This window comes from Hyalella azteca, unplaced genomic scaffold, assembly GCF_000764305.2.
Source record: "Hyalella azteca isolate HAZT.00-mixed unplaced genomic scaffold, Hazt_2.0.2 contig13197, whole genome shotgun sequence".
NCBI classification, from domain to species: Eukaryota; Metazoa; Arthropoda; class Malacostraca; order Amphipoda; family Hyalellidae; genus Hyalella; species Hyalella azteca.
Window position 1 is genome coordinate 101,828 of NW_025943126.1, and position 14,765 is coordinate 116,592.

General features: G+C 37.8%; 2 protein-coding genes across 3 annotated transcripts in view; both read right to left on the reverse strand.

Moving 5' to 3' along the window:
* Nucleotides 1-425: 425 nt before the first annotated feature.
* LOC108665323 lies at nucleotides 426-10,024 on the reverse strand. Its single transcript, XM_018152067.2, has 6 exons — nucleotides 9,928-10,024; nucleotides 4,317-5,168; nucleotides 3,278-3,552; nucleotides 2,923-3,074; nucleotides 2,083-2,242; nucleotides 426-1,026 (listed from the first exon to the last, which is right to left on the reverse strand). The coding sequence occupies exons 2-6, from the start codon at nucleotides 5,067-5,069 to the stop codon at nucleotides 801-803; spliced, it is 1,566 nt and encodes a 521-aa protein (XP_018007556.2). The 5' UTR covers nucleotides 5,070-5,168; nucleotides 9,928-10,024; the 3' UTR covers nucleotides 426-800.
* A 727-nt stretch (nucleotides 10,025-10,751) lies between these two features.
* LOC108665328 ((Lyso)-N-acylphosphatidylethanolamine lipase) overlaps nucleotides 10,752-14,765 on the reverse strand; it is an 11,301-nt gene continuing 7,287 nt past the window's right edge. For both annotated transcript variants that reach the window (XM_018152075.2, XM_018152074.2), the window contains 3 exons: nucleotides 13,891-14,005; nucleotides 13,315-13,501; nucleotides 10,752-12,809 (listed from right to left, as the gene is read on the reverse strand). In XM_018152075.2, the coding sequence (XP_018007564.1) occupies nucleotides 12,237-12,809; nucleotides 13,315-13,501; nucleotides 13,891-14,005 (875 nt within the window). In that variant the 3' untranslated portion in view covers nucleotides 10,752-12,236. The remainder of the gene's footprint in view (nucleotides 12,810-13,314; nucleotides 13,502-13,890; nucleotides 14,006-14,765) is intronic.

The following is a 14,765-nucleotide window of genomic DNA, read 5'->3' on the forward strand; positions in this document are numbered from 1 at the left end:
GAACAGGCCAGCGCACTATCAGTACTTATCTTCAGCCGTAGGAAATGAAATTGAATTTTTCTTCGTGATCGAGCACCGTTACATTTCAATGAATGATTGTCACAGCTTCTCACAGAACTAATCAAATTCTAAAGAGTTTTTATCTGCAATGTGTGTAACAGGCGTGAAATAGTCAATTATTTTTGTCGAGATAGTTTTGCGAAGAATCATAGTTTATTCCTGCACGATAATTACAAGTGATGTTATTTATGTAGTTTCACACTGACAGATGTAAGCAATCAACGACCATCTCGATTTCTATGTTAGAATAACTCCTCATATATTAATAATGAAAGGCCGAAGAGTGAATAATGCTGAACATCGATTTTCAGCGGAGGCTAAATTATTAAGAATCACTGTGAAGGAAAATAGAAAGAGTACACATGTTTTGGTGAAGATTTTATCTGAAGGCTTGTGAAAGGGTAGAAGTCAATGAAAGGACAAACTTGTACATTTTCGAATTGATCACAAAAAAATACGTTTCCTCTGTTGTGAAAGTTGTAGTCCCATTCCACGCTCATGCGCTGCCTGGTCTTATGGCGCTTTATTATTTATCGAACTCCAGGGTCTTAGATAAGTGCTCATAATCTAGAGCTAGCAAATGAAAACTTTGAATAGACACATCGTATCTTGTGGTCATTATCTTCCACTTATTAGAATCATGGTCGACTATGTACCATAATTGAAAAAAACTCTCCCCTTTCTTAGAAAAACTTGAACCAAAACGAACGTCAGAATTATTTTCATTTGAATTCAGTGCTTCAAAATGTAAAGCTGGGGTGGATATGATCTTTCAGTGTACGTTCTATAGCCCAGTGAAGAATGTTGGTGGTTGCCAACTCGATGCATTCGGTACTGGGGTGGCAAGCTGACGTTAGGTGAGCAGCGTTAGCTTCGTGGTACAGCTTCCCAAGATTGGGCATCTTCATTACCAGCTCACGAGCGCCTTCGTTCGTGAGATGATCTCTCGGGAGGACAAGCTCACAACTGCAAAGATTTTCAGATTTTCAACGAATAACATAATATTTTTTCAAAATAAACTCAGTCGTAATTTCATTTTGCATACTATCACGTACAAGTGAATAGTCGTAAAAATATAGTAGATATACAGTAGCTAATAATAGATGAATTAGCCCATTCACTTACTTTACATAGTCATCGAATGAACGTAAAACTTCTAACTTTATTACGCATATGGTAAGTTTTATAATTAAAGCTATTAGGTTGTAAATAAGCCACCAAAAAGTGGCAGGAGGGAGAATCAATTACTGTAAGCATAAGATGGTCGATGCAAGACAGAGAAACTCAGATTTTACGGATACAAAAAATAGGCAGTGGATACATGAAAAAATGCGATTTACCATAATGCACATTTTCCTAATTTTGCCTTGCTTCAGTGTCGCCAAAAAATGTAATTATAGGGATAGTCAATTGCTAGCATGAATTATTTTCATCTGGTCGATACGGACATGTGTTGACTATTCAGCTATTCTACCGCGAAATCTTGCGTATTTTCAGCACATTCAGCGGGAATAAATGCGTTTTATCGGGAAACAATGTATTAAAATGCATATAAATTTATAAAATGATCTTTTTAGCTACAAATTTTGAATGTTTAGTGTATTTTTGCTTGAAAATGCCAGGCTTTAGCTTGGAAGTCATTGAAAGAGTCGGCAAAACTGAATTACGGACAGCCCTGCATTAATTACGCATTGAGTTTTTATGGGTATCAATTGTACTGAGTCTTGGTTTTGAGAGCGCCTCAAACACATTAAAATGAATCACTTTTTAATGCGAGTTTACCTATGGATTGGAATAAAAATTCTACATCTCATTCCAGTTCGCTTTCATTATTAAGATTTATTACAGCTGTTTATGACGATGCCGTCGCGCAGCAGCTCACGATTGCCAGGCGGTAACATTCAAGCTCATGTCTAGAACAATTTTGTTTTAGAATTCTGAGTTAATGATTATAATTACTGAATCACTTACACATCTGTAAGGTTGGCATGAAATATGCTAATCCTACTATGTAACACATACGATTGATGGGACGTGTTGAAATACTCTGCCAGGATGAATGACAGCCACTCCACGTCCTCGTCTCTGAGATCAGGAAAGTGCCAGCGGGTGACCACACAACCGTAGGTCTTCAAGGCCACGCCGATTTCTTTCGGAACGCTTCTGACGCAGCACACATTTTCTGTCGGACAAATTGCATTATAATTGAAATCATACGCAATTATTCTTTGCTCATATTTGTACGAACGTCCCTCGTTAGGAAGCTATTTCGCTCGAATTCAGTTTACGTTTCCATTACTCTAATATATGAAGGAAAGCTAACGTTCAGCTAACAAGAACGTTAGCTTAACGTTCCGCCTGAAAGCTAACACTTCCTCTCAGTCTAATGTTTTTACTGGATGGAAAAGTTCCTACTCAAACAGATATTTTGTTTATGTAACCGTTTACATAATCATAACATGAAGCATAAGATATAACGGTATTGAAATAATCCGATTAATAAACACCTGAATCTTGATTGCGAACATAATGCTATTTATAAACCGCTCTTTTAGAAATCCTTTTTATGGATCAATTTCGAGACCAGCAGTTAATATATTTTCGTCCTAAGGCTTCAAATCGACCAAATATATTTCCAATCTTTTTAAATAATGGAGATCGAAAGTAAGAACAGGATTACGTATGAAATTTCTCTCTCCTCGAACGCTTTCGTTTATGTAGAAAACCGGATGGTGGCCATACACAGTAAATATAGCCAATGAACTCTTTTAAAACAGTATGCGGCTTCAAAAATACGAGCTTTTCAGAAAGCTTTCAACATTATAGGAAACTATACACATCATAAAATCATGGATTACTCACCAATGCAACCTGGCAATTTACGACAACGATTTAAATCGGCTTCGCAGTCGAAACGAACGTTGTAGTAGCGATAGTTAAGAACAAAAATGTGCAGGGGCGAAGAATTGTCCACTACCATTATGGGGGAGCCGTACATGGCAGTCACCTTCCTCCTGTCATCACATGGCGGATTGAAATGAAAGTTTATAAGAAACATTGGCATGCTATGTTATTATCTTATAATAACTTTCATGATAACTACATTTTCATGAGATAAATTGTTTGCAAAGGAACAAGTTTGAACTGAAGCTATGAAATAGCTTAAGCTATTTATTTATGGCACCAAAGCGATGATTTGCGAGTAAACGCGTCTCACCAAAAATTGTTGTAGAAATATTCCAAGCCTCCGTCCGCCTGTCCTGCCGGCCTCCAGAAGAAGTCCAGGGGCAGCAGGCTGATGTTGCCGGTGTTGTGGGAGGCGAGGCGGGACATCAGCTCCCCAAGCCCCGGGATGGGGCAGGTGTGGGTGGACAGCACCACGAGGCGACTTGGCTTGATGTTTTTGGTCAGGCTGGCGACAGCTCGCTCTCCTTCAGCACGGCTGGTGACTATCCATTGTTCATCGGGCGGCATGAGCGGACATGTTTGTGCCTGTAGAGCAGTGAATATATATTAAAACACATTTTGTGAATTTATGAGTAATTTATGACAGTCGTGACAACATTACGGGCCAGATTGGTGGTTGAGATGTATGGGTGGGTTTTCGGAGTCGGCAAGGGCAGTAGGGCACGTTAGTTATTGTCAGAAAGATTGTGACTAAATTACAAACGGCTGCGATTCATACCGTATCAAAAAGAAAATTCTCGACAGGGTTACCACCCATACACTGCAACGTCTTCAATCATTCTGGGCAGAGAATCATTCCAACGATAGCAAAGTAAATGAACCGATGAACAGGACCGTCATGGGACCTTAAATCGTATTGTCAAAGTCAAAGTCAAAGTAAAGACGTTCTATCATCATGCTATCGTTAAACTTAAACTGCCAGTGAATCAAGATTGCTTTGTTCTACGGTATTTAATCTTCTGATTTCTTTCAAGGTGGTCAATATAAGCAGATGTACAAGTTCGCAACACTAATTTTTGTTTTAATTTTTACATATACGCGGTTAGGTTAGCGAACAAATTTGAAACTATCAATTTTAATAAACTCATACCAAATTTCCACCTCCGTGGCGTGTTTATATCCGCCTCCATTTAGATGTAATATGTATACGATTTCCAGTGCTTTCACATGCCATTCAAGATTATTTTATCCTCTCCATTCAATTTATAAGGTGAAAAATTTATACAAATAACTAAGACAGTATCCATTTCACATTATCCATTTCTAGACAGAAAAGTTATTCCACTCACCTCCAACGTAGCACATTCCATGCTGGCTGCATCCAACCTCATTTTGATTGCATCCACCCTCGCATCGAACCTCTTGCTATAATCTTCAGGTTTATAGTGCAGACGACTGAGCATTTCCTTTAATTTTTTTCTTTTGTTCTCATCAGTTACGCTTGTTTCATTACCCCAGATCTCGAGATCTTGTTCTGTTGATACTCTGTGGGCCAGCAGCGCATCCTTCCAGCCCTCAAAATCACTTTTCAGGTTGAGGATTTCATCAGCCAAACTCAAAATACCGTCTGATACGGAGACGAAATTATTCATGCCTTCAAGTTTGCTCTTCATCGTAGACCGTATTTTGGACCACGAGTCCATGACGCATTCGTCTTTCTGAAGCAGGTCGTCCAGCTGTTCAATTTTGTGAGTGGCGTGCGTGCCTCTGATGCACGTGAAGCACATGAGTTCCAAGCAGTCCACGCAGAAGAAATCCTGCGGCTTGTCTTTATGATGGCACGGCGTTGCCGACCGTGAACGCACGAGATTTGAACGAGCAATTGCTTCAAGGGGAATCAATGAGTAGTTAACTGGCATTTGATCTATGAGTTGGGAAATTTGTTTCCTGCATTTTGAGCACCTTTTCGTTTCAGACACTGTTAATATGTTTGTAATGCAGGTGAAGCAGAATGTGTGGCCGCACGAAAGGCAAAGCGGCTTGTGAATGCCGGTATCGAATGCCTCGCCACAAATTTCGCACGCCAATAAAGCAGTAGCCATATCGAGCAGAGTTCCAATAAATTTTCCTAATATTATCTTTAATATTTATCTCGCACACTTCACTTAGAGCTCTTTTGCGTAAAGTCCGTGATTTTCCATCTGCACGACATTAAAAGTTTAGCAAAATAATTTGATTAAAAATTATTACAACATTCAACAATAAAGCACTTTCACATTGCGTGGAAGTAATTTGAATGAATATGCTTACATAATTCAAGACTGCATTGCCCAAATTTTAACCAAACAGAAATATACGAAGATGCCTCACATAGAGTTTTAGCTGCAATAATGGACCACAGTGACGCATACAAACTTTAGGATGCAGACAAGAAATTTTCACTCAGTTGCAATCCGAGTATTCTGCTCTGACTTGCATATTACTAACAATAAGACTGATTCAAGCCTTCTGTGATTGCAGACCATACGTTAGAGGAAGTCAAGATTTAGTGCTGCATTGTATAATGATACACTTTCACTGAAAACCTTCCCTTCCAGGCAAATTACTAGTATGTAATGTTATTACGAGCTCATTCCGTTGGATCAACGTGTAATCGACTTCAATTTTGGTAGCATTTTGGTGCTTTCTGAAACTAATCCCAGTGTGTCGCCCATACAAGAATGCTACCTGACCCAGCATTAGTTTAATGTTAACAAAGGATAGAGTAAAGCTGGATTCTTTGTTTAGAATTAATTTCCCACTAATAACCCCAAAAGGCAGCAAGACAATGGAACTGGACTGTATTCAATCTAGAATTTCTGACAGTATCTATTGAAGCTCGCGAGTGAAACAATTATTTCACGGGCGATTTAAAAAAATCGTGTACATAAATTTGCTTATCTCCTGGAATCTAAGCAAAAATTTAGGCAAGGGCCATAGGAACAGGTAACATTTTCATGTAACAGGATTGTTTTTCATCTTATTCATAGGGGGAAGAGCTTCTGCATGATTTTTCAATTTGGGAATAAAAATGAGAAGGGCATTCATGGTGGGCGGCAGGGCGCCGCCGCCCTCCAAGTCAGAGGTTGGGCAGAAGCCGCCTGTGAATTGGCACAAAACGCCCGTGAATATGGCAAGTTTTTCCGTTCCTATGGCCCTTACCAAATTCAATGAGTAAAAATGAGAAAAACGGCCTATTTTTACGAGGTCTTCGAAAATCAGCCGTGAAACGATCGTTTTCACTCGCAATTCTAGGAAATTTCTGCCTGATATTCCAAATACATTGGTGGCAAGATAATTGCCAGGTTCATACTTTGGCGTTTGAAACTTGGTACCATAGACGTTATAATGGCGTATTTTCAACAATGATGTCCAATAGAAAATTAGTCTTAGAAACATATATTCATGAGATGTAGTCAATAAAGGCTTTATGGTAAGGTTACTCGTTTTAGGCTCCTGCGTCACAAAATAATTTTCTCGAAATGAACCGGGACAGACGAAAAGAGACGATAAAATTCCGGAAAAAAATAACGGAACAGAGAGTAAAATTTGTCCGGAATAAACTATGAACCGAGACAAGACTTCTGTCCCGGACTTTAAAACTTGTGTCCCGATAAATTATGAACCGGGACGAGACAGACAGATTTGAAACGAGACATAACGATACGAGACGAGATTTGTCTTAATTATTCAAGACAAAACAAGTTTTTCATTACGATACGAATCATTTCGAAAACATGGGTAGAAGAATGGCAAGTTAGCCCTCTAGCAAATAGGGCCATAGACAGTTACCAGTTAAACTGGGTTAATTGCAGATTTAGCAAAATTTGCAGACTAACTGACATGGCAGTTAATTAGTTGTCCGACAAACACCGCGCAAACCTGTCGATGTATGGCTGAGTATCGAGTAAAAAATGTTACCCTTAAGTCTTAACTAAGGCTTTGATGGCACTTTATGGGAACCGTACGAGTACGAGTCGAGTTCATTACGCGTTCGGAACGAGTTCAGGCGCCATGGAGCGCATAGGGAGTAGGGACGCAGTGTCGCAGATTAGTCGGCCAATTAGTAGACAGTGGAGTGGAGTCCTGGTAAGATAATTTTAATAATACTAAAACTAGTTTTAGATTATTTGTTATTGAATTGTTATTAAACGCTTGTTTAACGTTATTTAGAAAGGATACACATGGATATTTCGAGTTATTTTTTGAAGACCAAACTATTATATTTTTTCCAACTTAAATTTTGTTGTATTTTAAAATGTTGTTGATATTTCTTTCCAGAATTTTTGTTGAAGGAGATTGATCAAGGCAAGATCGATGAATCTAATTCTGTGATTGAGCTTGAAGCAAATCTAAGTCTGTCCAGTCAGCCGATGTCACCAGCTACAGCTAGTATGACCCCTTCCAGACCATCATAGAACACAATTTTTGGAAAATAAATATTGTGCTTTTCCATTTTTATTTGCCTGTCAAGATTAGGTACCATATTAAACTGCAACATGTACTCGTAGCAAAAATCATTTCAATTGCCGAGCTCCAATCAAAATAGTAAAAGGATATGTCTCAAGTTATTATATAAATGTATTATGGTAAGCCAAATGTTACACCACATCAATAATTGATTGGCCTCGTTATGTCCCGTTAAAATGGCTATAAGTTCCGGGAAATTTTAAGCTACCCGTTTTAAACGGGATGCCTCGTCTCGTCTCGGTATCGTCCCGGAATTCATAGGGAGGGCTGAAAATTGTCCCGGTTTTTATTGCTAACCGGGACAGAGCCTGTTGTCTCGTCTCGGATAAAAAAAATACCAAACGCAGGAGTCCAACTCGTTTGTAAACATGGCGATTTTCTAAATCCAAGTTTTCATTGCTTCCATTCTATAATAATACATACAATTGACGTTATTACTGAAATTAAATAATGAATTGTGCGATATTTTGATTTATTGATTCGACACGACATATTTGTTGCGTGCAATTATATTAAATTACGAAGTATCAACAGCATAAGTGCATAACTTTGCTTCGTTGATTAATTTAGTCACCAAGCGACCGTCACTAGCCAGATTTACTAGCCGTCTGCACTATCCCCGTGTACAAGCACCTTTAGACATGGCGTGATGACGACGCGGTTCACGATTCTTTAGACATCACACACGATATTAGATACTAATATATTGGAAACCATATATATGTACATGTGGAATTTCCTCTTTTTCATTAATATAGATTTTATGATTTAAAAAACACATTTTAAATTCTTTGGACTAGTCGCAGCAATACCTAAATTGTCTATCTTCATCGACATGGTAAAGTTCAACTCATCGTTACAACGGTCGTCTCTAAAAATTTTTACGAGTTTGTAGTGTTTTGGTGGTAACGCTATCTGGGAGTCTTTTCTTCGGTTAGATTCACAAACCTAACTAAGAGTCAGTTCAATTGTGCAGCTTTCTCATCTCCATCACCAGGATTAGACTGACGGCAGACGGCTTTGAAAAATGAGCACGTGGCGGCCGCAGGGTTGCCAAATAGTGGAAAGCAGAAACCGCCCAAAATTCCAATTCAAATCAGTGAATTTTAATTTTACGGCGTAATGATTCAATTTATTGTTCTTTATATATTGAAAATTACAATATATTTAGGGTCATAATAGATTTTGGCCGAGCAACGCAAATGAAAAAGGTCGAAAGTCTCCACCTGGCAACCCTAGCTCGTACGGCTGGACACGGCTGGGAAATAGGATACAGAAAAATTTCTGGTCGTAGCCTATAAACAAATAATTTTCATAATAGAATGAACGAAACTTATTTCGGAACTATTATTGTGCCGTTGAGTTAATCGGACATTCTGTACCATTTTCCTTTAATGTATTTATTTTATACGCTTCTTATACGTTTTTTTCTGTAAAAAGGTATTTTCATTAGGTATTTGACAAGTTTTGAGATTTCACAGAAATTTCCTGATATTTGGCAACGCAGTTGCAGCGCAGTCATCCCAAGCACAGGACACGCCTGGCACGCACGACCGTCGATGGGGCTCGCAACGAACGCGTTTAGTTAATTAAATCATACGACTTACGAATTATTTGGGGAAATGTTTTTCAAGCTTCACACTTACGAAGTTGAAAAGAAAACGTTAATTGAAAAATGCTGTTCATTCTATGCAAATCTCACTGGTCCCGATTACCCATTGAATCTTTAATTAAATGACGACAGTTTAGGTTAGGTTCCGCAAAGTTACGTTCGCGGTCTTAGCCACAACAGGTGTGGTGTGTAGCGTTCGCCGTCAGTTAATAAGGTTGACGTATACTTATTGCATAATTATGTTTCTACTCTTAACATCGAAGATTCTTCAGCAAAGTTAATCTAATTTTGCGCACACACTTTCAGTAGAATTGTCGAGCTACAGTCATGCTCTTCCTATTATATACCGCCGCTTGATTTTTCCATGTGTCACGGAGAGACAAAAGCACATTAACCGTGTCTGCCTGTCTGGCTTATATTAAATACATCATAAGAATAATTAAAATTTAGATTAGACGCCCGAAGAAAATTCTGATTACAAATCTATTAGCAATTCTGATTACAAGTCTTTCTATTACATTTACAAGTATTGCGAGATGATTGAATATAGGTAGTTTAAATTTTGACTTATCTTTCCGATTTGTTATTTTGAACACTAAATTTTACTCGTTTATTCTTGTGGTTAACGATTATGAATCATTAGTGTGAATCGGCAATCGGCATCCTGAGGCCGTGGCACAACTCACTTCAACTACCTACTCTTGCCGTTGCCCCTAGCCTAGACAACGGCATCTAAATACGACACAATTACTATCAATCCACTTTAAACTAAACAACGAATACAAATTTTCATGATATACGTGGAAAAATTCTCAATCGACACTTTGATAACTACTCACCCAGAGAATTTATGAACTTAACACAACACAAGAGAAAGCCTTCAGCGCAACTTCTTTGTACGGCGACCGGTGTGAAGAGTGAACTTGGTCTTCTTGTAAGCTGTGAACCCTAACGATGTTGCCAGAGGGCTCTAGATGAAATTTGCGCTACGTACTAGAACGATCGTGAATTACATATTATTAATTGTGAATATCAGAACGTAAATTATTATAAAACTGTAAGATTTCATATATATATATTAAAACTGACCATAGTTGATTGGCTTATATTGTTGGTTATGCTGTCTTTTAAATACTGTGTTCGTCATAAACATCAGGACACGGATCACGGGTGAGAATTGTATATAATTAATTAAAGCATCAAGATGTATGAAAATACTGTTTTATCCTAATAATACTACTGGAATCACTACTATTTCGCTTCGTCTCTGCAGATGTTCAGTAGGCAATTATTGAAACATAATTGGTTACAGTTCAGAGGACCAAGAACGGACCAAGTCACTGGACAACATCATGAACATGCTTTTGTATCCGCGCACATACTTCTCACTGTCTTCTTACACTTCATTGCATCTTTTATATATCAGTTTGCGGATATTATACAATGTAGGCATTTCATATACATTGAAAATTCGCAAATATATCTGTGTATACGTTTAGACTTTGATGCCCTATTGAATTAACTAAATTCCAAAGGAGTCAGAATATTGTTTAGAGAAGCAGTTTACGAACCAATAAAATAGTCACTTCTCTTTGTGGTCGTTCCTATTGGTTGTTCAAAGCCCATCCAAAACGTCTCCCCGATGTGAATGAAACATCAAATATGAAATTTGGAACATTAATATTAAAAGAATCCCAGACTCAGGACAGAGACTTTTATACTGGGAAATAACCTCCTACGCGGGTTTCAATTATTTGCGCCAATGATTTCCATTCACCTGCTTCGATAAGATAATAGTTTAAATCGTTAAAACAAAACAAATAAGTTCCTAAAACTATGCTTGTACAACACAGCCAAATGTCGGTTACATATTACATAAAAATTTACACATTCAAAAATATAATAAGCGACAGTCAAAAATATTCCTTAGAATTAAAACCGTTTTTTGATGCTTATAAATTCTGTAAGTGGGAAACTACTGAGGCGAAACGTTTAAAATAACAATTACCAATTTTTTAATAACAATTGAGTGTAGCTGGAATGCCATTTTATTCACTTCATTGGCTACAGATAAAAATTGAATAATATAATCTTAGAAAAAGAAATTTGAGTTTTTGAAGCTAAATGTCCAATTTATGGAGAACTAAGCTGCCCACAACAAAAATTTAAATTATTTCTGATTTGATATCAAGCGCAGCATGATTTGAAAATGACATCGTTTTAGACGTTTTAATAATCCAAACCAATAAGCACCGACTAAAAAAGATGAAGTACTCATTAAAACAAGTGCAGTTGACGGCTAAACATACCACACTAAAAAATGAATATCATATTAGGATACTATGGATGTAGGGTAGAAAGTGTGATATCCGCCGTATGAAGTGTGAAGAGTCAAATACATTATTAATCTTCTGTAAGAGGCACGCATAAAAAACGAGAAATAGCATACATACAAATGGCAATTACAACAGGAATAACTTAGAAAGGAATTCCGAACTGGAATGCTACAAAAAAAAACTGCTTCACTTGAAACACAGAACTTTAACAATATATTTGATGGTAATAAGATCGCTATAAATAAATTCTATAAAAGTCTTGGAACAAAAAATTTTCCTTCTATTCACAGCGAAAAACTTTACTTGAAAGCTACTGCACTCCTGAGGAAATACATCAATCAACAGAAGCATCTCCACATTAATTTCTACAACATCAATCCATATACAATGAATTATAAATAGATAATGGAAGTAATGAAATAAAACAACGGGTATGAGGTTGAAAAAACTTGACCTTAAAATCACACCAGATATTACGTTACTTGTTTTTTAGCTGTTCGGTTTTTTTAATGTAATGATTATGCTTAATAGTGACACTATTTAGATACAGAGAATTCACCTTAATCCCGGTGACTTATAAAAATATATAGACAATATTTGAGACAGTTTATCACATGTTCATTCGTCATTAAATTGAAAAATCGAAGTAGGTGAAAGGAATACATAGATTATCATAATTATTTACATAGAAACATAAGATTTTGCGAACTTTCTCAGCACCAGATTTTAAATGGCATAAGTCAGGCATCATCCAAAAGATACTTAAGATGCCACGTCCATTATAAAATAAGTTTAGGATAAATTAAAAAGAACTAATTGACTGAGAGTTTAAGTAGCTCGCATTGTCTAAGGACTGAGTCTAACACCTCTGTTTGACTCATGATTTCATCAGAGGTGTTCAATAATTTAGTCCTATTTTTTGTTGGCATGTATCTCATAACTGATAGTTTTTCCGACGCTCCTTCGACTTCAGGATACTCTAGCGTGTCGAAGTAAACTTCACTTATACTCGAGTCCATGCCAATCTCGGACGACTCATGGCACTCACTCCCCTCTTCACTTGAGAAATATTCATCTGTGTGATTGTCAGTATAATAACCATTAATAATCTTGCTGCTGATAATGTGGGTTGAGTTTGTACACGAGTTTTCCTTTATCGGATTCGTTTCATGTGAATGTTTGAGACAAGAATTTGGCTTCGTTCGCTTCTCTCTATTACTCGACACCAGGCCGCTTGTCTTGAATTCTTCGACGTGAGGTTTGCTGCCCGTGAGAGGGTTTCTCGGGATGTCCGCGCTGTCGATGTTGCTCAACAACTTTGTCAAGATGGAGTTGAACTGATGAGGATCATCTGAATTCAGAGCGTGACCGGCACCTTTCATTGTCTGGAAGAAATGCGGAAATGTAATAAAGTTGAAAGATCAAGTTAAAAGCTTATAGACGTCATTCCATTTAGCTCAAGCGGTAGTTGATCTAGTTACATTCTTTAATAAAATTAATAAAATTCTGTCTAAAATTAATAAAAAATAATGATAACGGTGACTTTTGGAACGGATGAAAAGACAATTTGCAATTGCACATTTTTGTGTCGACTGCAATTCCTTCGGAAAAATGGTCTTCCTAATTAAATGTTCAATCAGAATCAGACGGACAGTAGTGATTCAGAAGAAAAAAAATCACGTGGATATTGAAGTAAGAATCAGACGGACCGTAAAGAATTAAAAGAAACTCGCATGGATATTGACGTAAGAATCAGACGGACCGTAAAGGATTAAAAGAAACTCGCATGGATATTGACGTAAGAATCAGACGGACCGTAAAGGATTAAAGAAACTCGCATGGATATTGACGTAAGGAGCAGACGGACCGTAAAGAATTAAAAAAACTCACATGGATATTGACGTAAGAATCAGAGCGTAATTCCTTGACTTCAGTGCCAGCAGACGTCCACTCCCACGTGTCCTCTCCGTAGATGATGGTGATGGGAACCTCCTTTCTGAGACCACCGAGTCTGGGCAGGATTGGGTTCAGCGCCCACGCCAGACCAGCCATCATATTGAAGAAAGCGCGTTCGCCACTGCAACGTCACCAAGTTGTCACATTATGGTAATATAAAAGAGAAATTAATACATTAAATTACTCAACTACAGCTATTAGCGTTTAATTTCGATAACTGTAAATGAAACTTTTCGATAACTATAAATGAAACTAACTATTAACAAACCATATTATCACTTTCGTTAGCCAACATGTGTGAGTGACACCACTGCAACGTCACCAAGTCCTCACGTAATGGTAATATAAAGAGAGAAATTTATCCCTTAAATTACTCAACTACAACTATTATTATTATTAATAACCAACAAATCACATAACTTTCGCTAGCCAACATTTGCAAATTAAAATTACTGTTTCACGACCACATAAAAATTTATACAGCAAAGACTCGACCTTGAAGGTTTTTACCTGGGATATTGTGTGTTTGCATGGTAGAAATACGATGTTAGTTTCAGTTTAGCGTTCTTCATGTTGACGAAGTTCTTGTACATGAACGGCGGAAATAAGAGAAGGTACAGGTATGCTGCACAAACAACAAATGGAAAATTGGTAATTTTCAGTGCTGTGTTAATGGGAACGCACGAATTGCGAAAATAATACGAACGCCGATGACTCGTCCGAACTATAACAATGTTAGTTAATATATTCTATCTTCAAATATCTCAACACTAAGACGGAATCTCAAAGCAGACTGAAGGCAAATTCATACACATTTACATGTTTTCATAATGCAAAAACAGTGAGCTCAGCATTCAAGTAAAGAAAAGATATACGGTATTCCTGAAACTGTTGTTACCTATCAACGAACTTTGTTAACTGATATTCCCCTGATACTCATAAACTAATCATCAAGTGACGGTAACCTAATTACTATAAACTAATCAACCATCGAGAGTATTGCGAGACATGCCACCAGACGTGTTGACGTGACCACACCAACAGACGTGATGACGTGACCACACCACCAGACGTGATGACGTGACCACACCACCAGACGTGATGACGTGACCACACCACCAGACGTGATGACGTGGTGACGTGACCACACCACCAGACGTGGTGACGTGACCACGCCACCAGACGTGATGACGTGACCACACCACCAGACGTGGTGACGTGCTGATGTGGTGACGTGATGATGTGATGACGTGCTGATGTGATGACGGGCTGATGTGATGACGTGGTGACATGGTGACGTGGTGATGTGATGACGTGGTGATGTGATGACGTGGTGATGTGATGACGTGGTGATGTGATGACGTGGTGATGTGATGACGTGGTGA

What these genes read in the sequence shown, in the direction of transcription:
- LOC108665323 (XM_018152067.2), bottom strand. Translation starts at nt 5,069, where the DNA reads ATGGCTACTGCTTTATTGGCGTGCGAAATTTGTGGCGAGGCATTCGAT. An exon ending in TATTTCTACAACAATTTTTG is followed by an intron (nt 3,075 to 3,277) that starts GTGAGACGCGTT and finishes ATGTGATGACAG; the next exon opens with GAGGAAGGTGACTGCCATGT. An exon ending in TAAATTGCCAGGTTGCATTG is followed by an intron (nt 2,243 to 2,922) that starts GTGAGTAATCCA and finishes TTTGTCCGACAG; the next exon opens with AAAATGTGTGCTGCGTCAGA.